General features: G+C 54.6%; 1 protein-coding gene across 1 annotated transcript in view; it reads left to right on the top strand.

The window, feature by feature from the left end:
- The window catches only part of GRM7 (glutamate metabotropic receptor 7), a 215,125-nt gene extending 190,776 nt beyond the window's left edge, over positions 1–24,349 (top strand). Inside the window, exons 9-10 of the mRNA XM_054387175.1 lie at positions 18,764–19,010; positions 24,279–24,349. Coding sequence (XP_054243150.1) covers positions 18,764–19,010; positions 24,279–24,349 — 318 coding nt within the window. The remainder of the gene's footprint in view (positions 1–18,763; positions 19,011–24,278) is intronic.
- Positions 24,350–27,822: the final 3,473 nt, after the last annotated feature.

Below are 27,822 nucleotides of genomic sequence, written 5' to 3'. Positions count from 1 at the left end.
TCCATCCTCAGCTGCTTCCCAGCTCCAGCTCTGCTTGTTAACCCGAACGCTTGGAGAGGGCTGCAGCTCTGCTCTCCCACTCCTGCTGTAATTGTTTTTGACAACAAAGCTGGTTTGGATTCTCCACAGGGGTGTGGGCATCTTAGCAGCAGCAGAGTGGCCTCCAAGAGCTGCTGCAGCAATCACAGGAGCTGTGGCTGAGCAGCAGAGTCGATGCCAAGTGGCACTTGAAAGGAGCAGAGCTGGCTGGGGAAGGGCAGGGGCAGCAGGGGGGAGCAGTAACCCCAACTGAGTCCCAACTCCAGGGGACGATGGGATGGAGGTGGTGTGGGAATGCTGCTCCTCACACCCTGCACAGCCCTGTGCTGGAGCTGGGATGGGAGAAGAGAAGGCTCCAGGGAGACCTTCTGGTGGCCTTGCAGTGCTTCAAGAGGACAATCGGGAAGCTGGGGACAGACTCCTGAGCAGGGCCTGTGGTGACAGGACAAGGGGGGGATGGTTTGGACTCCAAGAGGGAGATGGAGAGTGGAGAGAAGGGAGAAATGTTTGATGCTGAGGGTGGGGAGAGCCTGGCCCAGGCTGCCCAGAGAGGTGGGAGCTGCCCCATGGCTGGCAGCAGTGCAGGTCAGGTTGGTTGTGGCTGTGAGCAGCCTGCCCTGGCTGGGGATGTCCCTGCTGAGGGCAGGGGTTGGGGGTTGGACTGGATGAGCCTCAGCCAAGCTGGCCTTGAACAGCTGCAGGGAAGAGTCATCCACAACCTCTGTGCCCAGGGCTGGAGGAGGAGGAGGGCAGTTTGGGAATGTGCCACAACTGCAACCATGAGGTGAAAACAAATCCTGGCCTCACACTCCCTGGAGGTGTTCAGGGCCAGGCTGGATGAGGCCTTGAGCAACCTGGGCTGGTTGAGAGGAGTCCATGCCTATGGCAGGGAGGTTGGAGGAGATGATCTATAGAGTCTCTTCCAGTCTAAGCCATCCTGTGATGACCCTCAGGTGTGGAGCTGCTAGCTGCACTCTCCCCCATGCAGAAGCAGCTGTGCACATTGACTCACCCCTGGAGATCTTCTCTCCAGTGTTGTCCCCACAGAGCCAGTCCAGAAGGAGCTGCTGTTGTGTTTTCCTGGTGTGCAGAGGCTTCAGTGCCTCCTGGCTGTGATTACTTTTATTTGGTAATTGTTGAGATTCCAATCATCCATTTCTGAGGGTGGCTGCAAGCTGCTAATAACTGTCAACATCTTCCTCCATGGATTCTCCCAGTGGATTTTTTTTTTTTTTTGGTAATAATTTTCATTTCTTGAGTTCTATTCTTGAGGACTTTTTTTCAAGCGGAGAAAGTTGTGATCCTGACTCTGAGCAAGTGGTGATGGCTCCTCAGGCAGAAGCTGTTCCTGCCTGGGAGCTGTGATCATCCCAGAGTGGAGAGAGATGAGGAAAAGTTAGGATCATGGAATTGGTTGGTTTGGGAAAGCCCTCTGGGATCATCCAGTCCAGCCAGCAACCCAACAGGACATCAAACCATGGCCCCAGGGGACATGGCCACACATTTCTTGCACACCTGCAGGGATGGGGACTCCACCACCTCCCTGGGCAGCCTGCACCAGTCCCTGACCACTCTTGCACCAAAGAAATTGTTCCTCATCTCCAACCTGGCACAATTTCAGGATGTTTCTTCTCCTTCTATCACCTGAGACCAGGGAGCAGAGGCCAGCCCCCACCTGGCTCCTGGCTCCTCTCAGGGAGCTGTAGAGAGCAATGAGGTCTCCCTCAGCCTCCTCTTCTCCAGGCTGAACACCTCCAGCTCCCTCAGCTACTCCTCCCCAGCCCTGCTCTCCAGACCCTTCCCCATCTCTGTTGCCCTTCTCTGGACCTGCTCCAGCCTCTCAATGTCCTTCTGGGAGTGAGGAGCCCAGAACTGACCCCAGGACTCAAGAGAGATGGGGAAAGTTTGCCCTGGAGCCATCACCTTCCATCTGAGTTTTTTCCATCCAGGAACCTTTGGGTTTAGGATTCTTTTTTTCTCTTGCCAGCCAACCACTCTGCAGTTCCAAGTCCAATCTCCTGCTCCACCTCCCTCTTCCTCTCCCTGTGTTGTTGAGGTCTCTTTTTAGCCCAGTCCATGAGCAGGCTGAGGCAGGTTTGTTTGGCAGCAGCATTTCCCTCCCCTTTGGTTACCCAAACCCCACAATCTGAGGGCAGATGAAAGGGGAGGTCCTGGCTCACACTAAATAATGTCACATTACCCCAGCAGCCCTTCAGAGCAGCCTCTGGGCTGTGGGGAAATGAAGTTACCTCTCAATTCTCTGCCACACAAACACCCATTAGCCAGGTAGGACATGCATTTGTTTTCTCCCCTGGGAAGGCTGAGGATGGCAGTTGCTATGGCAACTCTAAATATGTGGATTTGGAAGGATTTAATGCCACAGCTCCTGGAGCTTTCTGCTGGTGGATGGTGGAGGAAAGCAGGATTTGAGGCTGGCAGGGAATGGGAATTTGGATCTGCCAGAATGTGGGGCAAGCAAGCTGGGGAAGGGTCTGGAGAGCAGGGCTGGGGAGGAGCAGCTGAGGGAGCTGGGGGTGTTCAGTCAGGAGAAGAGGAGGCTGAGGGAGACCTCATTGCTCTCTACAGCTCCCTGAGAGGAGCCAGGAGCCAGGTGGGGGTTGGGCTCTTAGAATCATAGAATAGTTTGGGTAGGAAGGGACCTCCAAAGGTCATCTAGTCTGAGCTCATTTCTCCACATAGTATCAGGTGATAGAAGGAGAAGTAGCCTGAAATTGTGCTAGGGAAGGGTTAGGTTGCAGATGAGGAACAATTTCTGTGATGCAAGAGTGGTCAGGGACTGGCACAGGCTGCCCAGGCAGGTGCTGGATTTCCCATCCTGGAGGTGTTCCAGAACCCTGTGCCCATGGCTCTTGGAGCCATGGTTTGGTGGCCATGGTGGGGTTGGGTTGATGGTTGCTCTGGGTGATCTTGGAAGTCTTTTCTAACCCAAACAGTTCTCTGATCTCCCATCCTAGCATCTGGTCCTGCTCAGAGCCTTCTGAAACTTCTGAGGTTCAGCCAAGCCAGCGAAAGGCTGCAGGACTGCTAGGACTGCAGGTCTGTGCTGGCTGCACTGCCAGGCAGGTGCTTAGAGCAAGGTAACAGCACCAGCAGGCACTCTGGGTGAAATAAGAGCTGATTAGAGTAATTAGATCGTCCTCAGAAGGCCACAAATTACTGCTGCTGCTGATTCTTGAAACAACAGCAGCAGAAGGCACCTCCGGCATCGATCTGCGCTGTGGTGCTGCCTGCCTCCGGGCCAGGCTCTGGCTGCTGCTGTGTGCTCTGGAGGAGAACCAAACTGCAGCTCCCGGCAGGCAGCGCCCGGGGCCGTGGGCACGACCCCCAGAACGACCTGAGGAGGAGGAGGGAGCAGTCTGCAGGGCGAAGAGATGGCACCAAGCACTCAGCAGGGAGCAGTCGCCGGCTGCCTGCTCAGCCCCCGGGAGCCCTCCCGGAGTGGGAGGTGAAAGGCCAGAGGTAATTAGCAATCAGCTGAGCTGATTGATTAATCGATTGGGCTTCAGTTAGTGGAGCAGCTACCTGCATAATGGAGTCAGGAGGTGCTGTGTGGCTGCCTCCTGGCAGGGATGCACTCTCTGAAGCAGGAAATTACTGCCTGTGGTGGTGTTCCCCAGCACAGGAAGTGTTGGAGCAGCTCCAGAGGTGGCCGGGAAGATGACTTTGAGCTGGAAGAGGGGAGACTGAGTCAAGGGTCGGGGGGAGAGGGGAATGTTTTTCCCTGCTTGCTCTATTTCTGTGCTAGCAACAGGGGGAAAAAGTCCTGATCCATGAATAGTGCTTCTGAGTGGTGGGAAGGGTCACAGTTTCAAATCACAGTCACAGAATGGCTTGGGTTGGAAGGGACCTTCAAGATCATCCAGTGCCAACCCCCTGCCATGGGCAGGGACACCTCCCACCCACCCAGCTTGCTCAAGGCCTCATTCAGCCTGGTCCTGAACACCTCCAGGGAGGACCTCCCTGGACAACCTGTTCCAGTGCTTTCCCACCCTCACTCTCAAGAATTTCTTCCTCATCTCCAGCCTTAGTCTCCTCTCTCCCAGCTCAAAGCCATTGCCCCTCAGCCTGGCACAGGGGAGGCTGTGCCAGGCCAGCTCTGTGCCATGTGCAGCAGCTTTGCTTTTTTTGCTGCAGAAGAGCCTTCATTTGCCATCACTGCTCCTTTGTCTGGAGGAGGCTTCACCATCCTGCCAGGAGGAGGCTGCAGCTCCTGGCTGCCATTGTCAGGCACCAGAGGCAGGGGTTTGTGAGAGCAGAGCATTAGCAGCTTCTGGACCCCACAGGGACTGTAGAGGATGAGGATGTTCTTTGGAGGCAGGAATGGAGGTTCCCAGCTCACCCAGAGAACAAAACCAGCCCGTGAAAGATTCATTCAGGTGATGCAGAGGTGTCTCCATTTGCAGCCTGAACTTTGTTGCCAGAGTCTGCCCTGATCAAACCCTTCCAGCAGCAAAAATGTGTCCTTGAGCGCTGGAGTCAGCCTGTGGCAGCAGCTTCTGAGAGCAGCCTGTGGAAGGGCAGGAGCCAAGGAGAAGCTTTTCTTGCCCATGCTCAGGTCATGCCTTTGGAGCTCAGTGGTTCTGCTGGATGGCTCAGGATAAACAGAAACAAAACAGGAGGAGAAAACAAACCTGCTGGGAGAGACTGGGAGAGAGCTGTCAAGACCAGAAAAGTTGTGGAGTCTCTTCTCAGGGTGTCAGGGAATGATAGGACTGGGGGGAATGGAACAAACCAGAAGTGGGGAGATTGAGATTGGATGTTAGGAAGAAATTCTTCCCCATGAGGGTGGTGAGAGCCTGGCACAGATTACCCAGAGAGGTGGTGGAAGCCTCATCCCTGGAGGTTTTTGCAGCCAGGCTGGATGTGGCTGTGAGCAGCCTGCTGTGGTGTGAGGTGTCCCTGCCCATGGCAGGGGGTTTGGAACTGGATGAGCCTTGGGGTCCCTCCCAACCCTGACAGTTTTGTGATTCTGTGATTCTCTGGAGACTTCTGAGACCCTTCTGGATGTGTTCCTGTGTGACCTGCTCTGGCAGGGGGGTTGGGTTGGGTGATCTCCAGAGGTCCAGACCAACCCCAACCATTCTGGGATTCTGTTTCTTAAAGGTTTCTGGAGATGATTTTAAGTGGAGTTCTGCCATAGATATGGCCAGAGGGAGCTTGTGGGGTAGGCATCTGAGAGCTACCTAAAGGTAGAAAAATTGTGTGATCTGGAGCAAAAAACAAATAAATCCCTGTACAGTAACTGCTCTGCTCCAGTGAGGCAACAGCCATAGACTGAGGCCAGTTCTGGGCTCTCCAGTTCAAGACGGATTGCTGGAGAGAGTCCAGGGGAGACTGCAGAGCTGTGAGGGGCCTGGAGCAGCTCTGTGAGGAGCAAAGGCTGAGAGCCCTGGGGCTGAGAGCCTGCAGAAGAGCAGCCCCAGAGGGCAGCTGAGCAATGCTCAGCAAGAGCTAAAGGAGCTGTGGGGGGCAAGAGGCTGGGGCCAGACTCTGCTCAGTGGTGCCCAGGGACAGCACAAGGGGCAAGGGGCACAAACTGGAACCCAGGAGGTGCCATCTGGAGATAAGGAGAAAGTTGTTTGTTGTGAGGGTGCTGGAGGCCTGGAGCAGGCTGCCCAGAGAGGTTGTGGAGTCTCCTTGTGTGGAGAGCTTCCAACCCCCCCTGGGCATTGTGCTGCTGGGCAAGCTGCTGTGGGTGCCCTGCTGGAGCAGGGACTTGGGCTGGGTGAGCTCCAGAGGTCCCTTCCCACCCCACCCTGCTGGTGTTCTGGGATTCTATTTTGCCCTGGGCAGGGCAGTGTGGCATGAAGAGGGAAGTGGCAGCTTTGCAGCTGCTCTCTTCCTTTGGCCTTGACTCTCTTGGGTGACTTTTTATGAAACCAGCGAAGCCGAGCTCGCAGGAACAGGTCAGGGAATCTCTCCCCATTAGCAATCCCAAACCCTCTGCTGCTCATGGAGACAGTTGTAGCTTGCTGTGAATCAGGCAGTGAGAAATGCCAGGCCCCCTGTGCTTACCAGGCAGCTAAATATAGCTGGGTGCCGCAGAGACTGAAGGCAGCTCCCCCTGAAGTGCCTTTGCAGCCCGGCCAGGCCCATTTGACACAAAGGAAGTCGTAGGTTTGAGTCTCAGCAGGAGATGGAGGCAGAGCTATTGACCTGAAGGATTTATTTGTTGTTTTAAATGGCTTAAGCAGGCATGCAATCATAATGAGAGCACAAGCCATCACACTCACTCTCCCAAACTGCCTCCTCTTTGGTCGTGGAGGCAGAAGCTTGGGTGGAAGGTTAAAAGGCACAAGGATGGCTGCTGGAGGCTGGAGGGGGGCTGCTGTCTGCAGCCCCGGCAGGAGTCAGCTGGGGCAGGCTTGGGGGTCCTGCCCTGGGCAGGATTTGGGTTTGCTTTGTGGCTTTCTCCTGCGTTCAGCCAAAACTGTTCATCCCCAGGAGGAGCTGGGGAGGTCCTGCCTCACCCCTGTTCAGTCTGCAGCTCCTGCAGCCTCAGCTCTGCTGTGCCAGTGCAGGACAGGGCTGTGGCTGCAGGGGGTCTGGAGATATGTGGGGTGATAGGAAGGACCACAGCCACCAGCAGGACCTGTTCTATAACCTATGGTGACCCCCACACTGGGCTTGGAGCTGCTGGAGAGGGTCCACGAAGATGATCAGAGGCTGGAGAAGCTCCCCTGTGGGGACAGGCTGGGAGAGTTGGGGCTGTCCAGCCTGGAGAAGAGAAGGCTCCAGAGAGACCTCAGAGCAGTGTCCCAGTACCTGAAGGGGCTCCAGGAGAGCTGGGGAGGGACTTCTGGCAAGGGCTGGGAGTGCCAGGATGAGGGGAAATGGCTTTGAGCTGGGAGAGGGAGACTGGAGATGAGGAAGAAATTCTTGAGAGTGAGCTGCAGTTCAATATCTGCAGGGGAGCTGCAAGCAGGCTGGGGAGGGACTGCTCAGAAGGGGCTGTGGGGATAGGAGGAGGGCAATGGTTTGGAACTGGAGCAGGGCAGAGTTAGGAGGGAGTTGTGAACAGTGAGGCTGGGGAGAGACTGGAACAGGTTGCTCAGGGAGGTGGTTGAGGCTCCATCCCTGGAGACATTCAGGATCAGTCTGGCTGTGTCTCTGGGCAGCCTGCTCTGGCTGGAGGTGTCCCTGCTGCCTTGCTGCCAAGCTGCCCTTTGGGGCTCCCTTCCAGCCTGCTGCACTCTGTGGTTCTCTGTGCTGCACAATGTCCTCTCCTCTTCGTCTTTTCCCCCTGATTTACATTTCCAGCCCCAGAGCAGCCCTGTGAGGTTTAATGGAGATCATTAAGTCTCATTTGGAGACAAGATCTCTCCTGTTAGTAGCAGAGCAGATCCTGCTCACACCCTTAACCAGCAGCAATAATTCCTGGGTGAGGTGAGGAGTGAAATGGATTTGGGAAGCTCAGCACTGGGCTCTGTTAGGTGATGCTAAGAGAAAGGAATCAGAATCAATTAGTTTAGCCAAGGTACTTAAAACATGATTAGGGCTGGAGGGAAGGTCTGGTGCAAGCTGATATTAGGCAGTCATTAAGATTTATTCTGGGGCTGTAATTGGAGGACCAAGGAAGTTTAAGCAGAAAGATCAAGTGATTTGATTCTCCACAACTCCCAAATCAATGGGGGTTTAGCCTATTTTATTGACTGGAAGATGAAATCTGTTAATGACTGAAGATAAGGAAGACAAGGCAGGGCCTCTAAAATGTCCCTGCTGATAGCTGCTGCATGTGCTGAGTGCTGCTGTCTGCCTCCTGAGCCTCTGGCACAGCCCAGCACCAGCTGTAGTCCATACACCTAGCAACAGGTCTTGGGGCCCTCATATGGAGCTGGGGGTTTGGCCTGAAACTGTGCCAGGGGAGGTTAGGCTGGAGATGAGGAACAATTTCTGTGCTGCAAGAGTGGTTAGAGATTGGCACAGGCTGCCCAGGGAGGTGGTGGAGTCCCCATCCCTGGAGGTGTTCCAGAGAGCTGTGGCCATGTCCCTTGGGGCTATGGTTTGGTGGCCATGGTGGGGTTGGGTTGGTGTTGGACTGGAGGATCCCAGAGGCCTTTTCCAACCCAAACCATTCCATGAACCTGTGAGTTTGGCAGTGTTGGAAGCACCAGCAGAAGCAAGGGGCTCAAGAGATGCCATCACCAGCCACTGCTGGTTGGATCTGATGATCTCAGAGTTCTTTTCCAACCCAGACAATTCTCTGCTTCTGAGAGCTTGGACCTGGGCAAGGGCTTGCTGGGGAAAATCCAATCCTCTTCCTGGCTCTGTGCCTGGGCAGCTTGTGTGGAGCACTGGGCTTGCTCTGTGCCCAGGGCTGTGACTGGTAGCATCTCAGGCAGGATTTATTAAGGCAGGCTTCCCAGTGGGAGCAGCACTGCCTTGGTTTGATCATGATCATACACCCCAGAAACTGCCTCCTTTGGCTGCTCTTCCTCCCCCCCAGGGCTTGCCCTGGCTGACAGGAGCTGGGGGGTTTGACAAATTCAGCCTTGTATTTACAAGGTTCCTGGTGGCTTCTTCACGCAGAGTTAAGGGAGCTGCAAGGTGCTCAGCCTTCACTTCTGGAGACATAATAAGGCAGAGCAGGCAGTGAATAAATCCCAGCTCAGCATCCAAGCAGGTTTGCTGTGCAGCTGGGAAGGCAGCAAGAAACAGAGCTGGGCTTCTTTGTCCTGTCAAAAATGCCTTTGATAGGGTAAAGAGGCAGGAAAATCCAGTTTGTGTCTCACAGCAGGAAGGGATGTGCCAGGAGGGGAAAGGGAAAGGTCCCTCCCAGCAGAGGTGATGTGGCTCTGTCAGGAATGGGGTCAGCAGCAGGAGCAGGGAAGTGCTTGGCCCTCTGTACACAGCGTTGGGGAGGCCACAGCTCAAATCCTGGGGTCAGCCTTGGGCTCCTCACTCCAAGGACATTGAGAGGCTGGAGCAGGTCCAGAGAAGGGCAAAAAGGGTGAGGAAGGGTCTGGAGAAGAGGGCTGGGGAGGAGCAGCTGAGGGAGCTGGAGGTGTTCATCCTGGAGAAGAGGAGGCTGAGGGAGACCTCATTGCTCTCTACAGCTCTTGAGAGGAGGCTGCAGTGAGCTGGGGTTGGGCTCTGCTCCCTAGTCTTAGGTGATAGAAAGAGAGAAAATGTCCTGAAACTGTGCCAGGGGAGGGTTAGGTTGGAGATGAGGAACAATTCCTTTGCTGCAAGAGTGGTCAGGCTGGCACAGGCTGCCCAGGGAGGTGTTGGAGTCCCCATCCCTGGAGGTGTTCAGAAACCTGGGGCCATGGTTTGGTGGCCATGGTGAGGCTGGGTTGAGAGCTGATGATCTTGGAGGCCTTTTTCAGGTGAAAAGATTCTCTGATTCCCTGATCACCTCGTGGGACTGGACTGGAAGAGGGTTTGGATGCTGCTGCAAGTTGTGCCTGCAGCACCAAGGCAGCCACTGGTTGATCATGAGGAGGAGAAGCTCTTTGCTGATGCTCTGCAGTAGCTCTGATCTGCTCAGCTTCCTGCTGACCATGGAGGGGATCATGAAGCACCTGGAGTGTTGGCAGGGCCTGTAATGACAGAGCTCTGGAGACTAAATCTTGTGGCAAGGAGCAGCCCCAGCCTCTTGTACCCCAGGATTACCCAGCTCAGCAGAGCAGACCTCAGCCACCTGCATGCCACAGGAGCCCGAGGCTTGGCTGAGGCAGGGAGCAAGCTGGCTCCAGCTGATGAGTGGTGATGGATGGAGAGGTTGCCCTGGCAACTGCTTGCTCTAATTGGGAGCCATTAGCAGCAACAGGACTGGGATGGCTCCAGCACCCTCACAACAAACAACTTTCTCCTCCTGTTCAGGTGGCACCTCCTGGGTTCCAGTCTGTGCCCCTTGCCCCGTGTGCTGTCCCTGGGCACCACTGAGCAGAGTCTGGCCCCAGCCTCTTGCCCCCCACAGCTCCTTTAGCTCTTGCTGAGCTGCTTCTGTCAATCTGTGATCTGAGCCCCAACTGAAACCTGGAGACACCTCCTAGGGAGCTGCTCTGCAGTGCTGGCAGAGATCAGCCTCTCTCAGCAGGGTGCTTTAAGAGTAGGCTTCTTTCTTTTGCCCTTGTTCTGGGCAGGATTCATGGATTCACAGAATGGGTTGGGTTGGAAGGGACCTTAAAGCTCATCCAGTTCCACCCTCTGCCATGGGCAGGGACACCTCCCACCAGCCCAGGCTGCCCAAGGCCTCATCCAGCCTGGCCTTGCACCCCTGCAGGAGGGATCTTGCCAGGCTGCTGTGTGTGGTTCTGAGCCCTGCATTTGGGCTTCTCAGTCTGATTTTGCAGGAGCTGAGCACAGCAGGCCAGGGGGCTGCCTGCTGCTGGGATGTGAGCCTGGGTGGCTTTCTCTGCTCTGCAAGGAAAGACAACTGCCAGGCCAGGAGTGGTGTGGGGAGAGCAGCAGGGCAGCTGTGCCTCTCCTGTGTGCAGGCAGGAGCCAGCTGGGGCAGTGTTTTCTGTGGCATTGTCAAGGCAGAGCTGCTGCTGCTGCTGTCAGTGGTACCCGAGGCTGTCCCATTGCCATGGCAACCTGGAGCTGATCCAGGAGCAGATCCAGGAGCTGCTGGTGGCTGTCAAACCCAGCAGCACCTGAGCCCTGCAGCTTGCCAGAGCAGCCTGCCTGCATGGCAGGGACCTCGTTGGGCCATGCTGATTGAGGTGTGTGAGGTGATGGAGGGCACCAAGGGGAGGTGCAGAAGCTCCTGGAGCAGGCTGCACAGAGAGGTGGTGGAGGAGTCTCCATCTCTGGAGGCTTTCAAGGCCTGCCTGGATGTGTTGTTGGGTGTCCTGCTTTAGGTGGTTCTGTTTTAGCAGTAACTTAAGGGTGCTGGAGGCCTGGAGCAGGCTGCCCAGAGAGGTTGTGGAGTCTCCTTGTGTGGAGAGCTTCCAACCCCCTCTGGGCATTGTGCTCCTGGGCAAGCTGCTGTGGGTGCCCTGCTGGAGCAGGGGCTTGGACTAGGTGACGCCCAGAGGTGCCTTCCAACCTCTACCATCCTGTGACTCTGTGATTTGGGTGACTGCAGATCTCATATTGCCTGACAAGAGTCAGTTCATGGTTCTGCCACCTCAAATCCCATGGTCAAGGCTTGAGTGTACCTAGCTCTTGGCATCACCTCCTGGATCCCCTTCCAAGGAGCTCCCCTGAGGTGTCTGCTCTTGCCTAGGTGCCATTCCCACCAGGAACTCTCCAGGAGGATACCCATCCAGGCTACAGGGACACAGCCAAGGCAGGCAGTGAGGGAGGGGAGACTCTGGCACAGGTTGCCCAGGGAGGCTGTGGCTGTTCCCTGCTTGGAGGTGTTCAAGGCCAGGCTGGATGAGACCTTGAGCAAGCTGGGCTGGTGGGAGGTGTCCCTGCCCATGGCAGGGGGTTGGCACTGGATGAGCTTTGAGTTCCCTTCCAACCCAACCCATCCTAGGATTCCATGAATCCTGGCTTGACTTCAGTCAAGCTCTGAGCCTGAGGATTGCAGGGCTTGGGCTCTGGGTAGGGTTTTTCTTTTCCTCCTTTTCCATTGAATTATTCAGCAGCTGAAGCGAGGGAAATTAAAGCTTGCTGGAGTAGTGACGTTTGGAGTGGAAGAAGGATAGCAAAATCTATTTCATTTGAACCCTAATCTCTGGCCATGTATAAAATGAATAAAATGCAATAAGTGTGGAGAAAAGATGATTTATAACAGCAGCTGAAGCCTGGCACTGAATGCCCTGAAATGCCAAGCCTGTGTGGCAGTCAATTTAGCAGCGCAGCAGAGAAGGCGAGGAAGGAGCTGAAGGCTTCTCTCTGATGATGTCATCTCAGGGAGAAGTGACAGATGAATTACTGGGAGCTGAAAGAAGCTAAGTGCTCAGCCAGGCAGAGAGGGAAAAGGCATTACTGTAATCATAGGAGCTGGGGATGGTTCATCACTTCTGCTGCTCGTGGCGCTGGGCTCCCCGCGTGAGGTGGAACTGTGACACCGAGCAGCGACGTCAGGCTGAGGGATGAGGCAGCTCTGAGGGTTGATGATGGCATCTCCTGAGCTGCTTGCTTCACACAGAGCCAGACTCATCCACTCAGTGAATTGTTTGGCTTGGAAAAGGCATCCAAGAGCATTGAGGCCAACTGTCAGCCATGGCCACCAAACCATGGCGCCAGGTGCCATGGGCACAGGTTCTGGAATACCTCCAGGGATGGGGACTCCACCACCTCCTTGGGCAGCCTGTGCCAATCCCTGGCCACTCTTCCAGCAAAGAAATCATTCCTCATCTCACAATGAGATGGCACACTTTCAGGCCACAACTCAGCTGTGACTGGAATTTCATGTCACCTGGAGATCCTTGGATCAGAGAATCAGAGAGTGGTAGGGCTTGGAAGGCAGCTCTGAAGATCATCAAGTCCAACCCTGCCAAAGCAGGGCAGGCCACACAGGAACACATCCAGGTGGGTGTTGAATGCCTCCAGGTAAGGAGACTCCACAACCTCCCTGGGCAGCCTGCTCCAGGGCTCTGTCACCCAAGCAAATGACCAAAGGGAAGGAGAGGAAAAGGAATTGTGCCAGGGGAGGGTGAGGTTGGAGAGGAGGAAAAAAGTCTTTGCTGCAAGAGTGGTCAGGGACTGGCACAGGCTGCCCAGGGAGGTGGTGGAGTCCTCATCCCTGCAGGTGTTCCAGAACCCTGTGGCCATGGCACTTGGGGACATGGTTTGGTGGCCATGGTGGGGTTGGGTTGGTGTTGGACTGCATGAGCTTGGAGAGATTCTTCAACTTTAATGATTCCATGATTCTGTTTCACCAGAGCCCCCAGGGGCTGCACTCCTGCTCCCCTGGTCCAGCACAGCCTCTCCCCCAGGGGCTGCATTTCCCTCTCCCCTGATCCAGCACAGCCTCTCCCCCAGGGGCTGCATTTCCCTCTCCCCTGATCCAGCACAGCCTCTCCTCCAGGGGCTAAATTTCCCTCTCCCCTGATCCAGCACAGCCTCTCCCCCAGGGGGGCTGCCTTTCCTGCTCCCGTGGCCCAGCACAGCCTCTCCCCCAGGGGCTGCATTTCCCTCTTCCCTGATCCAGCACAGCCTCTCCCCCAGGGGCTGCATTTCCTGCTCCCCTGGCTGCAGCCCAGCTCTGAATGTTAATCCCTGCCAGAAGAGGAGCAGAGGTGAGCCTGGAGCTGGTTATTTATAGCCCTGCAAGGCAACAAGCAGAGAAACAATTGCTAGCCCCAGTCCCTGGTGTGTTTGCTGGTGCAGGAGCAGTGACTGTTGTCATGCAGTGTAACACTGCTGACTCCTGGTCACCTTTGGAGATTAAATTGTGGAAGCTGAGCTGGTTGAGTCGATGTTGCAGTGGATAGAACATGAAAGGTTTGGCTGGTGGCCTGCAGCCATTAATGCTGCTCTGTTTTCTGCTTCACTGGTGGTGCTTCCTCAAATCCAAATCCCTCCTCACTCCCCACCTGGTTCTCTGAGTTAGGAATCAGAAGAATCTCTGGTTAAAAGCTTGGGAGGCACTCAACCAGGCACACCCTAGGTCTCAGTTATTAGCCCTGGAGCTTATCTGGAAGTAGAAATTTCTGGTTTCTAGGGTAAATGGAGAGTTCTGACCTAAAGAGAGCTCAGCACACTCTGTGCTCTTTGCTCCTTTCATCACCAGGAAAGGGGGGGAAAGGCTTCAGAGGAGCAGGGACCTGTGGTGACACAGAGGTGGCTAAAAACTGGTGTGGGCACCAAGTGCACCATGAGCCAGCAGTGTGAGCAGCTCTGTGAGGAGCAAAGGCTGAGAGCCCTGGGGCTGAGAGCCTGCAGAAGAGCAGCCCCAGAGGGCAGCTGAGCAATGCTCAGCAAGAGCTAAAGAAGCTGTGGGGGGCAAGAGGCTGGGGCCAGACTCTGCTCAGTGGTGCCCAGGGACAGCACAAGGGGCAAGGGGCACAAACTGGAACCCAGGAGGTTCCATGTGAAGAGGAGGAGAAAGTTGTTTGTTGTGAGGGTGCTGGAGGCCTGGAGCAGGCTGCCCAGAAAGGTTGTGGAGTCTCCTTGTGTGGAGAGCTTCCAACCCTAGCTGGGCATTGCGCTGCTGGGCAAGCTGCTGTGGGTGCCCTGCTGGAGCAGGGGGTTGGGCTGGGTGAGCTCCAGAGCTCCCTTCCAGCTCACATGCTGGGTTCTGTGTGCTTCTGCACACTTTCACTCCTGTCACAGGATTTCAGCTCTGTGCTGCTCTGAGCTCTTGCTTGGTGGGGACCAGCAGAGGGTGATGGTCTCTGGAAGGAGTCAGATGTGATGGGTGTTACTGGGCCTGAAAGAGAAGCAATTTGGGGAGCTGCTGTCCCAGCTTTCATCTTTCTCTCTTTCATATCTCCCAGGGAGCTGTGGTGCAGCTCGCTGGTCCTGGCAGTTCCTCTGGAACTACTTTGTTTTTTTCCATTAGGCTGAAATCTGCCCCCAAAGGCAACCTGCACCTTCCTCTGATCCTCCAGGTGGGATATTGTGACATTTCCCAAGGATGTCGACTTAACAGACCAACTCCTTTCACTGAGGAAAGTCTCCCAGCCTCAGCTCTGACACAGCCAGCCAGGGAAATTATTCCTGTCAGGCACCAAAGCCTCCTGGGGTTAGCTGGGGTCAGCTTAGCAAAACAGAATAAAACAATCACAGAATGGGTTGGGTTGGAAGGGACCTTCCACGTCATCCAGTGCCAACCCCTGCTATGGGCAGGGACGCCTCCCACCAGCCCAGCTTGCTCAAGGTCTCATCCAGCCTGGCCTTGAGCACCTCCAGGGAGGGGACAGCCACAACCTCCCTGGGCAACCTGTGCCAGTGTCTCCCCACCCTCACTCTAAGAATTTCTTCCTCATCTCCAGTCTCAATCTCCCCTCTCCCAGCTCAAAGCCATTGTCCCTCATCCTGTCACTCCCAGCCCTTGTCAAAAGTCCCTCCCCAGCTCTCCTGGAGTCCTTCAGGTACTGGCAGGCTGCTCTGAGGTCTCCCTGCAGCCTTCTCTTCTCCAGGCTGAACATTCCCAACTTTCTGGAGACTGAGCTCAGCAAGGTCCAGGGGTGCCTGGTGACCTGAGGAGTCCCTTGTGGCAGAAGTTCCTAGGGGTGCCTTGGGACTGGAGATTTTTTTAGGGGTGCTCATGGCTGGAGTTGTTTTAGCAGTGCCTTGTGACTGGGGAAGTTCTAGGAGTGCTTTGTGACTGGAGAGGTTTTAGTGGTCCTTTGTGACTGGAGAAGTTTTGAGGGCACTTTGTGACCAGAGGATCTTCCTCCCTGTCTCTTGCCCAGGGTCCTGGAGCAGAGTGCCAGCTGAGGTGGCTCTGGGACGAACGTGCCACAGCCCCTTGTGGTGGTCTGGGGACCAACCCAAACCCTTGTTGAAGGCAGAAGGGCCCTGGGTCCTTCCTAAGCAAAGCCAGTTTCAAGTCCAAGCCAAGCAGCTCCAATTTCCCTGGCCAGGGGCCATTCCCTGCTGTTCTCTGCCTGGCCAGCACTGTGGCAGCCTGGCAAGGTGTGGGCCATTAGACACCCAAGTCTCTGGGGACACATTGACATTCCAGGCCTGTCACTTCCCATCTTCTTTCTTCTTGCAAACATAGCTCTTGGAAGCTCATTTTCATTTTTATTGAAGGATGTTTCTCATTCTCCTGTTTGCACAAAAATAAAAGCAGAGAAGGAGAGAGAATCTTCTGATGACCTGGCAGAGCCTCCTGGGAGATTTATAAACTGTCTGCTCCCCCTGCAAGAGCATTTGTCCTAATTCCTGTAAAAGGGAGAGGAAAAAAAATAAAAGAAGGTAAATTGGTTTGTGATAACAGGAGGCCAAAAATATCTTCAGTCACCACTTTATTTCCATATTGCAGAATAAGACAATTGACTGTGTAATGAGGGAGCTGAGCGGGGTGCAAGGAGAGCTCCTCATGACCAGGCTGGGGATGCAAAGTGGCAGCCTGCAAAAAGACTTCCTGCAGCTCTGAGGTCAGCTGTGGCCCAGCAGTTGGAAAGGGAGTTAAATACAGTTGGTGAATGGAGTTAGAGACAGCTGGAAATGGAGTTGAATCTATTTGGAAATGGACTTACATCTGGTTGGAGAAAGGAGCTGAATCCAGCTGGGTAATGGGGAGTTGGTGAATGGAGCTACCCCCAGCTGGTGTCTGGTCACCAGGGGTGCTGCCAGGGCTCAGGGCTGATCCAGTTCTCTTTAACACCTTTAGCAATGACCTGGGTGAGGGCACTGAGCACCCTCAGTGAGCTGGCAGCTGACACCAAGCTGGGTGGCAGTGGTGATCTGCTGGAGGGCAGGGAGGCTCTGCAGAAGGCTGTGGCCAGGCTGGATCCATGGCTGAGGTCAGTGGGATGAGGTCCAACAAAGCCAAGGGCTGAGTCCTGCTCTTGGGTCACAACAAGCCCAGGAAGGCTCCAGGCTGGGGGCAGAGTGGCTGGAAACTGCCTGGCAGGAAAGACCCTGGGGGTGCTGAGTGACAGCAGCTGGAGCTGAGCCAGCAGTGCCCAGGTGGGCAAGAAGGGCACCAGCAGGCTGGCCTGGAGCAGCAATGGTGTGGGCAGCAGGAGCAGGGCAGGGATCGTGCCCCTGGGCTGGGCTGGGCACTGGGGAGGCTGCACTTTGAGTGCTGGGTTCAGTTTTGGGCAGGGGGTGATGGGCACAAGCTGGACCATCAGCAGTTCCACCTAAACATGAGGAGGAACTTCTTCCATTCAAGGGTGCTGGACACTGGAGCAGGCTGCCCAGAGAAGTGGTGGAGTCTCCATCTCTGGAGGCATTTCAAACCCACCTGGATGTGTTCCTGTGTGACCTTCTGTAGGTAAGGCTGGACTGGATGATCTCCATAGGTCCCTGGAGCCCTCCCATCCTCTGAGGCTGTGAACCCAGCACCTCCAGCAGCCAGCTGCAGAGGGCACACAGCAATTATCAGCCTCACCCTCGGTGTTTGATGCCTGCCATTTGCATTCATCTCAAAAAGCTTTCAGGGAGTTTATCAGGAGGAGGGAAAGAAGAAATGGAACAGTTCCACCCAAATGACATTTCCATGTCTGCCTGGGAGAGCCCCAGAGCAGAGATAAAGCACACAAAGCCCAGGCCCTGCACAACAAACCTATCTCTGGGTGTCCCTTATCTCCTGAGGCTGCTGTTTGTCTGAGCAGCATTGTGTGGCACTCAGCTGCCCTTGTTCTACAAATCTCTTTTCTCCCTCTCCTTTTATCTCCCCTTGGTGTTTGCAAGGTAGGAACCTGGCTGGCTTGGTGCTGCAGAAGACCTCTCTGCCTTGAGTAACCTTCAGCCCCTCTCTGAATGAGTAATCCTTTAGCCTTCAGCCCCCTGATAGCAGAAGGAAATAAGACTTGATCATGGAATCATGGAATGGTTGAGGGTAGAAGGGACCTCAGAGATCATCCATGGGCATCCAGGATGCCTGTCAACTCGACTCAGCTGCTGAAGGCCTCATCCAGCCTGGCCTTGAGCACCTCCACGCAGGGGACATCCACAGCCTCCCTGGACAACCTGTGCCAGTCTCTCCCCACCCTCACTGTGAAGAATTTCTTCCTCATCTCCACTCTGTCTCCCCTCTCCCAGCTCAAAGCCATTGTCCCTTGTCCTGGCACTCCCAGCCCTTATCCAAAGTCCCTCCCCAGTTCTCCTGGAGCCCCTTCAGGTCCTGACAGGCTGCTCTGAGGTCCTCCCTGGAGCCTCCTCTTCTCCAGGCTGAACAGCCCCAACTCTCCCAGCCTGTCCCCAGCCATCCCCAGGGTAGGTCACGCCCAGTGAATACCAGACCCCCACTGGGGTAGCCCAAGGAGGAATGCCACCAGCCGCAGCAGTTCCTAGCACTGAGCCTCCAAAGATGCTGTTGCAGTGTCAGGCAGCTGGTGTGGGTTGGACCTCAAGGTGCTTTGCTTGCAGAGGTCTCAGCTCAGGTATTTTTTTGGTTGCAAACTCCTTTTAAAAATGGCTTCTAATTGGTTAATTAATGTTTGAAGCACCACAGCCTGCTCCCCAGCAATAGCATCTCCCTGGGGTCTGGGGGTGCTCATGGACAAGCAGCTGAACAGCAGCCAGCAGTGCCCAGGTGGCCAAGAGAGCCAAAGGCATCCTGGCTGGGATCAGCAATGCTGTGTCCAGCAGGACCAGGGAGGGGATTGTCCCCTGGGACTCAGCTCTGCTCAGGCCACACCTGGAGTGTTGTGTCCAGTTTTGGGCACCTCAGTCCAAGAGAGATGTGGAGGTGCTGGAGCCAGGGCAGAGGAGGGCAAGGAAGCTGGGAAGGACCTGGAGAAGAAATCTGATGGAGAGAGAACAAAGGAGCTGGGGATGGTTAGTGTGGAGAAGAGGAGGCTGAGGGCAGAGCTCATGGCTGTCTACAACTACCTGCAAGGACATTGTGGAGAGGCTGCTGCTGGTCTCTTCTCACAGGGAATTAGTGACAGAACAAGAGGGAACAGCCTCAAGCTGCCACTGGAGAGGTTTAGACTGGACAGTAGGAAACATTTTTCCCAGCAAGAGCGGTCAGGCTCTGGGATGTGCTGCCCAGGGAGGTGGTGGAGTGCCCAAGCCTGGCTGTGTTTTAGGGTGGTTTGGCTGTGGGGCTATGGTTCAGGGTGGAGCCTTGCAGAGCAGGGCTCTGGGCTGGACTTGCTGGTCCTGAGGCTCTGTCCCAGCCTGAGCGTCTCTGCACCCCCTCCCTGACTGCCGTCTTGTGCTCTCCCCTCAGCTCTACATTCAAACCACCACCCTCACCATATCCATGAACTTAAGTGCTTCAGTGGCCCTGGGGATGCTGTACATGCCGAAGGTCTACATCATCATCTTCCACCCGGAGCTGAACGTGCAGAAGCGGAAGCGCAGCTTCAAGGCGGTGGTGACGGCGGCCACCATGTCCTCGCGGCTCTCGCACAAGCCCAGCGACAGACCCAATGGCGAGGCCAAGACCGAGCTCTGCGACCCCGCCGACCCCAGCAGTGAGTAGCAGCCCAGCACCCCCAGCCCCCAGCACCCCGCCGACCCCAGCAGTGAGTAGCAGCCCAGCACCCCCAGCCCCCAGCACCCCGCCGACCCCAGCAGTGAGTAGCAGCCCAGCACCCCAGCCCCGCACCCCAGCAGCGAGTAGCAGCCCAGCACCCCCAGCACCAGCCCCCAGCACCCCACGACCCCAGCAGTGAGTAGCAGCCCAGCACCCCGCCGACCCCAGCAGTGAGTAGCAGCCCAGCACCCCAGCACCCAGCCCCCAGCACCCCGCTGACCCCAGCAGTGAGTAGCAGCCCAGCACCCCGCCGACCCCAGCAGCGAGTAGCAGCCCAGCACCCCCAGCACCCAGCCCCCAGCACCCCACTGACCCCAGCAGTGAGTAGCAGCACAGCACCACCCAGCACCCCCGGCACCCAGCACCCCACCGACCCCAGCAGTGAGTAGCAGCCCAGCACCCCCAGCACCCCGCTGACCCCAGCAGTGAGTAGCAGCCCAGCACCCCCAGCCCCCAGCACTCAGGAGCAGCCCAGCACCCCTGGAAGGGACCTCGGAGCTCTCCCAACCCCACGCCCTGCCCCGCACTCAGCAGGACATCCCCAACCACATCAGCTTGCCCACAGCCCTTTCCAGCCTCACCTTGAGCTTCAAGGATGGAGCCCCAACCACCTCCCTGGGCAACCTGCTGCAGGGTTCCACCACCCTGCTGGTGCAGAACTTGTTCCTCACATCCAGTCTAAAGCTGCTCTGCTCTAGTCTGAAGCCATTGCCCCTGGTCCTGTCCCTGCAGGCCTTTGCAAACAGTCTCTCTCCATCCTTCCTGTAGCCCCTCCAGGTACTGTCTGGCTGCTATTAGGTCTCCCTGGAGCCTTCTCTCCTCCAGGCTGAACACCCCCAGCTCCCTCAGCCTCATAGCAGAGGTTCCCCAACCCCCCTGATCATTTTCCTGGCCCTCCTCTGGACCCTCTCCATCAGGTCCATGTCCTTCCTATGTTGAGGGCTCCAGACCTGCACACAGTACTGGGCAGCTGCTGTTCCTGGGGGGCTTTTGCAGGCACTGACCAGCAGCTCAGCTTCAGCCTCTCTGGATGGTTTGGTGTTCTCAGCTCAAGGGGTTTGATATCTTCAAGGCCAAGCTGGATGAAGCCTTGAGCAGCTGAGTCCAGCTGAGAGGGGTCCCTGCCTCTGGCAGGGGAGGTTGGAGGAGATGAACTCTGAGGTCCCTTCCATCCTGGGCCATTGGAGGCATCTCCCATGAATCTGTATTCTTTTTCAAAGTCCTCTCTTTTCTGACCAAGGGTTATCTCCTAAGTGCAGAAGTACAGTTGGCTTTTCCAGTTAGATATTCTCTCCTGCTTCATGGGGATGGTTCATGGCTTGTGCTGGAGCCTGGAGCTGCCATTTCCCCTGAAAACCCACAGGTGTTTCACCCCTTCCATGAAATGATTGCCACCAGGGTGGGATCTGTGTGCCTCCCACTGGGGACTGAGCCCAGGCTGCTGACCTCTCCTGCAGATGAAGAGCCTTGAGAAAACCTCTCAAGGTTCAGCAGAGCTTTCAGTCTCTGATGAATGGAGGTGTGCATGGAAAACTGGGAGGCCTCTCAGCTACCTGAGAGGCTTCCCAAGAGCAGAAGGTCCTCAGCAGTGGTGCTGAGCATGGTGGGGAAATGCTGCACACAACTCTTGGGTGGTCTGCAGGGATCTGAGCTCAGAAGAGATCTGCAGAGCTCTTTGGAGAGCTGGGCTGGGGCCCTGGGGGTGGTGTGAGTGTAGAGGAAGCTGCATTAAGGTGGGAGGAAAAGCTCTTGCAGGGCAGTGCTCTGCAATCCCAGCCAGCAGGAGGAATGGGGAATGGGGAATGTCACTGTTGGGACATGTGGGAAGCAAAGAGCTCCACAAGCTTTACTCCCAGCCATGAGCTGAGAGGACTTTCATGCTGAGGGGAATATGCTAAGGCTCTCTTCTCATCCCAGTTTGGCATCTGGCATCTGCCTGCTTTTACTCATCCACCAGCTTCCTCCTGCTAAGAGATGTTTGCAGCAGACTCAGATGAGCAGAGCTTGGCGCACAGCAACTCCCATCCATATGATGAGTTCATCTTGTGTTCATGAGGCCACAGCTGGAGGGTTGTGCCCAGTTCTGGGCTCCCCAGTTCAAGAGGGACAGGGATGGACTGGAGAGAGTCCAGCAGAGGCTGTGAGGATGCTGAAGGGCCTGGAACAGCTGTGTGAGGAGGACAGAGGAGGACAGGCTGAGAGCCCTGGGGCTGAGAGCCTGCAGAGGAGCCCAGAGGAGACCTCACTGATGTCTATAAATATCTGAAGGGTGGGGGGCAAGAAGGGGCCAGGCCCTTTTCTGTGGTGTCCTGTGACAGGACAAGGGACAATGGACACAAACTGGAACCCAGGAGGTTCCACTTCAATGTGAGGAGAAACTTCTTTGGTGCTGGAGGCCTGGAGCAGGCTGCTCAGAGGGGTTGTGGAGTCTCCTTGCCTGGGGACATTCCAAACTCACCTGGATGTGTTCTTGTGTGTCTGCCCTGGGTGACCCTGCTCTGGCAGGGGGTTGGACCGGATGACCCCCAGCGGTCCCTTCCAGCCCCCCACCACTCTCTGATTCTATGTCTTTGATTGAATCTCCCCTGAGTTGGGAAGATGCTTCCCACCAGGTCTGAAGCTGAGCAGACAGTGGGAGCCTCAGCTCCTGTTTCTGCTGCAAGCACAGTGTCAGGCTGTGAGAAAAACATTTGAGCCTCCACCCCATACTTAACTATTATTGAGATTTCCATGTAATTACTCCTTTTCCCCAGCACTGGGGCTTTAATTCATGGCTTTGCCAAACAGAGTGACAGAGAAATCAACATCTCCGTTGTCTGGTAATGAGGAGGTTGGGGCTGCAGCAGGCTGCCTGAGCAGACCTCATTGGAAGGGAGTTGCCTTGCATGTGAGGCAGTCATGGGAAGGAAGCTGAGCTCCCCAGGCTCTTCTGGGAAGACTTTCCTGGTGGGAATAGGGGTAGGGTGTGGTGCTGAGGAACGTGATTGAGCAGCAGCCTTGGTGGAGCTGGAGGATGGTTGGGGTGGATGAGCTGAAAGGGCTCTGCCAACCCAACCCAACCCAACCCATTCTACACCTTGGCAGCAGAGACAACGTTGGTCTCCCAGTGTCAGGGGGGAGATGTCACTGTCCATGAGAATGGCTCTGAGGTGAAGATGAGCAGTAGAGCAGTAGCAGATAGTAGTGAGCAAGAGGTCTGCAGCATCTCTGCAGTCAAGGTTGAGTGTGCAGAGAAAAGCTTCTGCACGTTGGGGATGCTGGAGGCCTGGAGCAGGCTGCCCAGAGAGGCTGTGGAGTCTCCTCTGGAGAGCTCAACCCCCCCTGAGCATTGTGCTCCTGGGCAAGCTGCTGTGGGTGCCCTGCTGGACTGGGTGATCCCAGAGGTTGCTGCCAACCCCTCCATGCTGGGATTGTGTGGTCAAAGTGACAAAGCAGGGTTGGAAAGGTGGAGCAGCTGGTGGGGAGAGAAGGCTTTCCTTGAGGAGTTTGCCTGAGATTTGCTGAGAAGTGGCAAAAGAAAGGTGGCAGCACAGAGGAGCCAACTTGGAGCTCTAAAACCTCTCCAGTCTCAGTCTGGTCCTCAGCAGTGTGATGATTTAGGTGGCTGTGACAATCTCTGGGGCTTTGAGGGCTGAGAGCCTGTACAGACACATTCGAGTGGTGGAGCCTCCATCCCCGCAGGGGTTTCTAAGCCATGGAGGTGTGGTGCTGAGGGCCATGGTTTAGTGGTGAGCTGGCAGCGTTGGGTTTAGTGCTGGACTCAATGACCTTAAAGGTCTTTTCCAACCAAAATGATTCTGTGATTCCATGATTCTAAGAGGATTTTTTTTTTCTCTCTCTCATTTATTATTGAGTAGAACTTAGCTGGGTAGAACTTGGCAGCTGGTTCAGTGGAAGTGCAATCCCTGCCCTGCATCCCCAGCCAGACCTGGCACCCTTTGGCACATTCCCATGGTCAAACAGAGCTTCCCTGTGCATTCTGTCCTATGTGTCACAACCTCTGTGTGTCCATCCTTGCTGTCCTCCATGCACTGAGAAGGGAGGGCTGTGAGGGCTCCCATCAGCAAGCTGTGGGTGGTGCATGTGGAACAGAAGCATCTCCTGCCTCGGGCAGAGCTGCAGACCCCACCTGTGCTATGTGTTTGTTCCTCTTCGTCCTCAGTGCCACTGACATGACCTTGCCTCTTCCATCCTACTGAGGAACTAAAGTGGTTGTGAGGAACCTGAGAGTGACTGCGTGGGGGAGGAGGGACTGGGGAGTCTGAAAATGAGCCAAAGCCTTCAGGTGAAGCCAAAAAAACCCTTAAGCTGAAGCCAAAATCTTAAACTAAAGCCAAAAATCTTAATCTAAAATCTTGAACTGAAGGAAAAAATCTTAAACTCAAGTTAAAAATATTAAACTGAAGGCAAAGTCTTAAATTGAGCCAAAATCTTAAACTGAAGGCAAGAATCTTCAATTAAGGCAAAATCTAAACTAGAGCCAAAATCTTGAACTAAAACCAAAATCTTGAACTGAGCCAAAAATCCTAACCTGAAGTCAAAACCTTGAAGTCAAGCCAAAAATCTTAAAATGTGGACAGAATCTTAAAGCAAAATTTAAAGCCAAAACCTTAATCTGAAGTCAAAATCTGAAATTGAAGCAAAATCTAAACTAGAGCCAAAAATCTAAACTAAAATCTTAAATAGAGGCCAAATTCTTAAAGTAAAGCCAAAATACAAAATGAAGCAAAATCCAAACAAAAGCCAAAATCCTAAGATGAAGGCAAAATCTTAAATTAAAGCAAAATCTAAAGCCTGAATCTTGAATTGAGCCAAAATCCTAAACTGAAGCCAAAATCTTAAATTAAAGCCAAATCTTAAGACCAAATCTTAAATTCAGCAAAGATCTTAAATTAAAGCAGAATCTGAACTGTAGCCAAAGTCCAGACTGAAGCCAAATCTCTTCAGCTGAAGCCAAAGCACTGCAGGGTTTGTGGGGCAGGAGGCAGAGGCCACCACATGCCCCAGCCCAGCTCTGCTGAGCAGCTCTGCCCTGCTCAGGGGTCCCTGAGCTCTGTGACCTGCTCCAGCCCCCCCTGCCTGGGCTTGGTCTCCCCCTGTGGCTGCTCTCCTCTCAGCTGGGCACTGGGGTGGGGGTCCCAGGCTGCAGGGCAGCTGGGGGTGAGCAGAGCCCTCCGTACCTACCATTGTATTTATCTTCCTGTAGACTGCACCCCACCAGGCAGGAAGAGTGTTCAAAAGTCTGTCACTTGGTACACTCTGCCTCCCACTGTATAGCTTGGGCCTGCCTGCCACCAAGGTAAGGAACAGCCTGGCTGCTGACTCCTTTCTTATCATCAGCATGATCAGCCTCCAGTTATTGCCATCCTTATGTTTGTCCTTATTTTTATCCTTATTCCTATTTTTAGTCTTATTTTATCCTTATTCCTATTCTTATTTTTCTTTCTATTCTTATTCTTCTTTCTATTCCTATTCTTGTTCCTATTCCTATTCTTCTTTCTATTCCTATTCTTGTTCCTGTTCCTATTCTTGTTCCTGTTCCTATTCTTGTTCCTATTCCTATTCTTGTTCCTATTCCTATTCTTGTTCCTATTCCTATTTCTATTCCTCCTCTTATTCCTATTCTTGTTCATATCCCTATTCATAATGTTGTTAGTAGTAGTATTATTATTTATTAGTAGTATTAGTGTTTTATTAGTAGTAGTATCTATCCTTATTTTATCTTTATTTTTATTCTTTTTCTTACTTTTATTCTTGTTTTTATTCTTATTCCTGTTCCTATTCCATTTCTTATTCTTTTACCTAATCTTTTTCCTATTCCTCCTCTTCTTCCTGTACTTATTCCTATTCCTCTTCTTCTTCCTGTCCCTATTCATAATGTTGTTGTTATTATTGTTGTTATTGTTATTATTACATTGTTAAATTTATTATTAGTAGTAGCATTAATATTAATAGTATTATGATGGTGGTGATGATGGTGGTGATGATGATGGTGATGGTGATGGTGGTGACGCCCCAGCCAAACAAGGACCTGCTGCTCTCCTCCTCCCCACCAGTGGAGCTGGAACTCCTCTGTCACACCTAGAAGGCTTGCAGCAGATGATCCTTGAGGTCCCTTCCACCCTGGCATGCCCTGGGTCCCTGGGAAGCCTTTGTCTTCGAAACCCAAATGTCTCCTTGTAGCTTTTGATGGCTTCTACAGGGAGCAACCAAAAGTTCTCAGGCTGATTCTGGCAGCCAGATCCAGCAACCAACAAAGGTTGTCTGAGTCCCTGCTGGCCTGCCAGCATGGAACTGATGTTTGCTAACCTGTGAGGAACCTTCTTGACTCTAAAAAGGTTCAAAAGCATCTTGCAAAGTGGCTTTTTCCCATCTCCTGTCACCAGGAGGGGACAGTTTTTGAGGGGTGGCTTTTTCAGGGTGCTGTGGGTGTCTCCGTGCTGATCTCATGAGCTGGGTTAGTGTTTGTGACTCCACCAACCAGGAACTGCTGCTTCCGCAGGGAAATCAAAGAAAGGAGAAAGGATTTGGTGCTGGGCACAGCTCAACAACCAACCCACAGCACCACAGCCCATCAGGAGTGGCCAAAGCTGGAGCAGATGATCCCTAAGGACCCTTCCAGCCCAACCCATTCTACTCAGCAGTCATCAATTGCCTTATTCTTGGGGGGGTGCAGCACCTCACACTCTGCTTGGGTGCAAGAAGAAGGCTTGAGGGAGGTTCTCCTCCAGCTCTATGCTAGTGAGGTCACATCTGGAGTCCTGGGTTCATTTCTGGGCTCCCCAGTTCAAGAGAGACTGGAAACTACTGGAGAGAGTCCAGGGGAGGCTGGAGGGGCCTGGAGCAGCTCTGTGAGGAGCAAAGGCTGAGAGCCCTGGGGCTGAGAGCCTGCAGAAGAGCAGCCCCAGAGGGGAGAGGAGCTGTGGGGGGCAAGAGGCTGGGGCCAGACTCTGCTCAGTGGTGCCCAGGGACAGCACAAGGGACAAGGGGCACAAACTGGAACCCAGGAGGATGTTTGTTGTGAGGGTGCTGAGCCCTGGAGCAGGCTGCCCAGAGAGGTTGTGGAGTCTCCTTGTGTGGAGAGCTTCCAACCCTAGCTGGGCATTTTGCTCCTGGGCAAGCTGCTGTGGGTGCCCTGCTGGAGCAGGGGCTTGGACTGGGTGAGCTCCAGAGGTCCCTTCCCACCCCACCATGCTGAGGTGAATCAATATTTCTGCCATCTGCAGTCCCCTTGGGGTGCTGAGGGGCTTTGCCCACACCTTGGGGCTTATCCAGGCTGTGAAAGGTGCTGCCTGGGCTCTGCAGCACTTTGCAGCTGGTGCTGGGAGGAATTTCTGTGCACAGCCTTCAGCAGGTTTGGCTGCTCCCTAATAGGTGAGAACCTCCATCAGCAAGGGTAGGGCTGCTGCTTGGACTGAGTCTCTGAGGCAGAGGAAAACTAATCCTGGTATCTTTAGGTGGTGTGAATTGCCACAGCTGCAGCTGCAGCCCAGCCCAGGCTCTTCTGAAGTGCTCAAATTGCTTTTTATTGTGCTTGAGTCGTGCCCGTTACTGGGACTCAGTCTGCAGAGCTGCTCTCAGGTGTGAAGCTCTTCCCCAGCATCAGGGTGACCTGAGGAGCAGAGGCTGATGGTGGCAGGGGTGCTGAGGGAAGCAGAACAAAGGACCTGGAGATGAGGGGAGGCCACTCAGAGCTGTGGGATCATTTCTAAGGTGAGGTCTGAGCAGAGCAGAGGGGCAGGATCCCCTCTCTCCATCTCTGGCAATGGGCACTGGCAGCCCAGAAGGCCAAGGGCTGCCCTTGGCCTTCTGGGCTGCCAGTGCCCATTGCTGGCTCCTGTCCAGCGTTCCCCCCACCAGCACCCCCAGCTCCTCTTCTGCAGGGCTGCTCTCAATCTCCTCATCCCCCAGCCTGGGTTGACATCTAGGATTGCAGGACCTTGCATTTGGCCTTATTTGAACCTCAAGAGGTTCTCTTCAGCCACCTCTCCAGCCTGTAATGAACCCTCAGTAGCTCTGAGAGTCTTCATCTGCCTTAAGGAGGTGGCTGAGAGAAGGGCTTGGAGGGTTAGGAAATCAGGCTTCACATTCCCAGCTCCATGCCACTGAAATCTCTGGAATTGCCCCACACTAGGACACTGCAGTCCCTTTTCTTTTCTCCCCTAACAAGCAGTAGAATCATAGAAGGGAATCACAGAATTGTTCTGGCTGGAAGTGAGCCTCCAGCTCATCCAGTCCAGCCACCAAACCATGGCCCCAAGGGACATGGCCACAGCTCTCTGGAACACCTCAGGGATGGGGACTCCACCACCTCCCTGGGCAGCCTGTGCCAATCCCTGACCACTCTTGCACCAGAGAAATTTTTCCTCCTCTCCATCCTACCCCTCCCCTGGCACAGTTTCAGGCCATTTCCTCTCCTTCCATCACCTGAGACTAGGGAGAGGAGCCCAGCCCCAGCTCACTGCAGCCTCCTTGCAGGGAGCTCTAAGTAAGATGCAGCAGGATGACCAGCAGCAGGTTGAGGAAGGTTCTCCTCCCTCTCTACTCTGCCCTAGCCAGGCCACATCTGCAGGACTGTGTCCAGTTCTGGGCTCCCCTCTTCAGGAGAGACTGGAGAGAGTCCGGGGAAGGCTAGAGAGATGCTGAGTCCAAGCATCAACCCAAACCCACCACGGCCATCAAACCATGTCCCCAGGTGCCATGGCCACAGGTTTCCTGAACACCTCCAGGGCACCTCCCTGTGCAGCCTG

This window comes from Indicator indicator, chromosome 15 (assembly GCF_027791375.1).
Source record: "Indicator indicator isolate 239-I01 chromosome 15, UM_Iind_1.1, whole genome shotgun sequence".
NCBI lineage: Eukaryota > Metazoa > Chordata > Aves > Piciformes > Indicatoridae > Indicator > Indicator indicator.
This window is presented reverse-complemented; position numbering and strand designations above follow the sequence as displayed.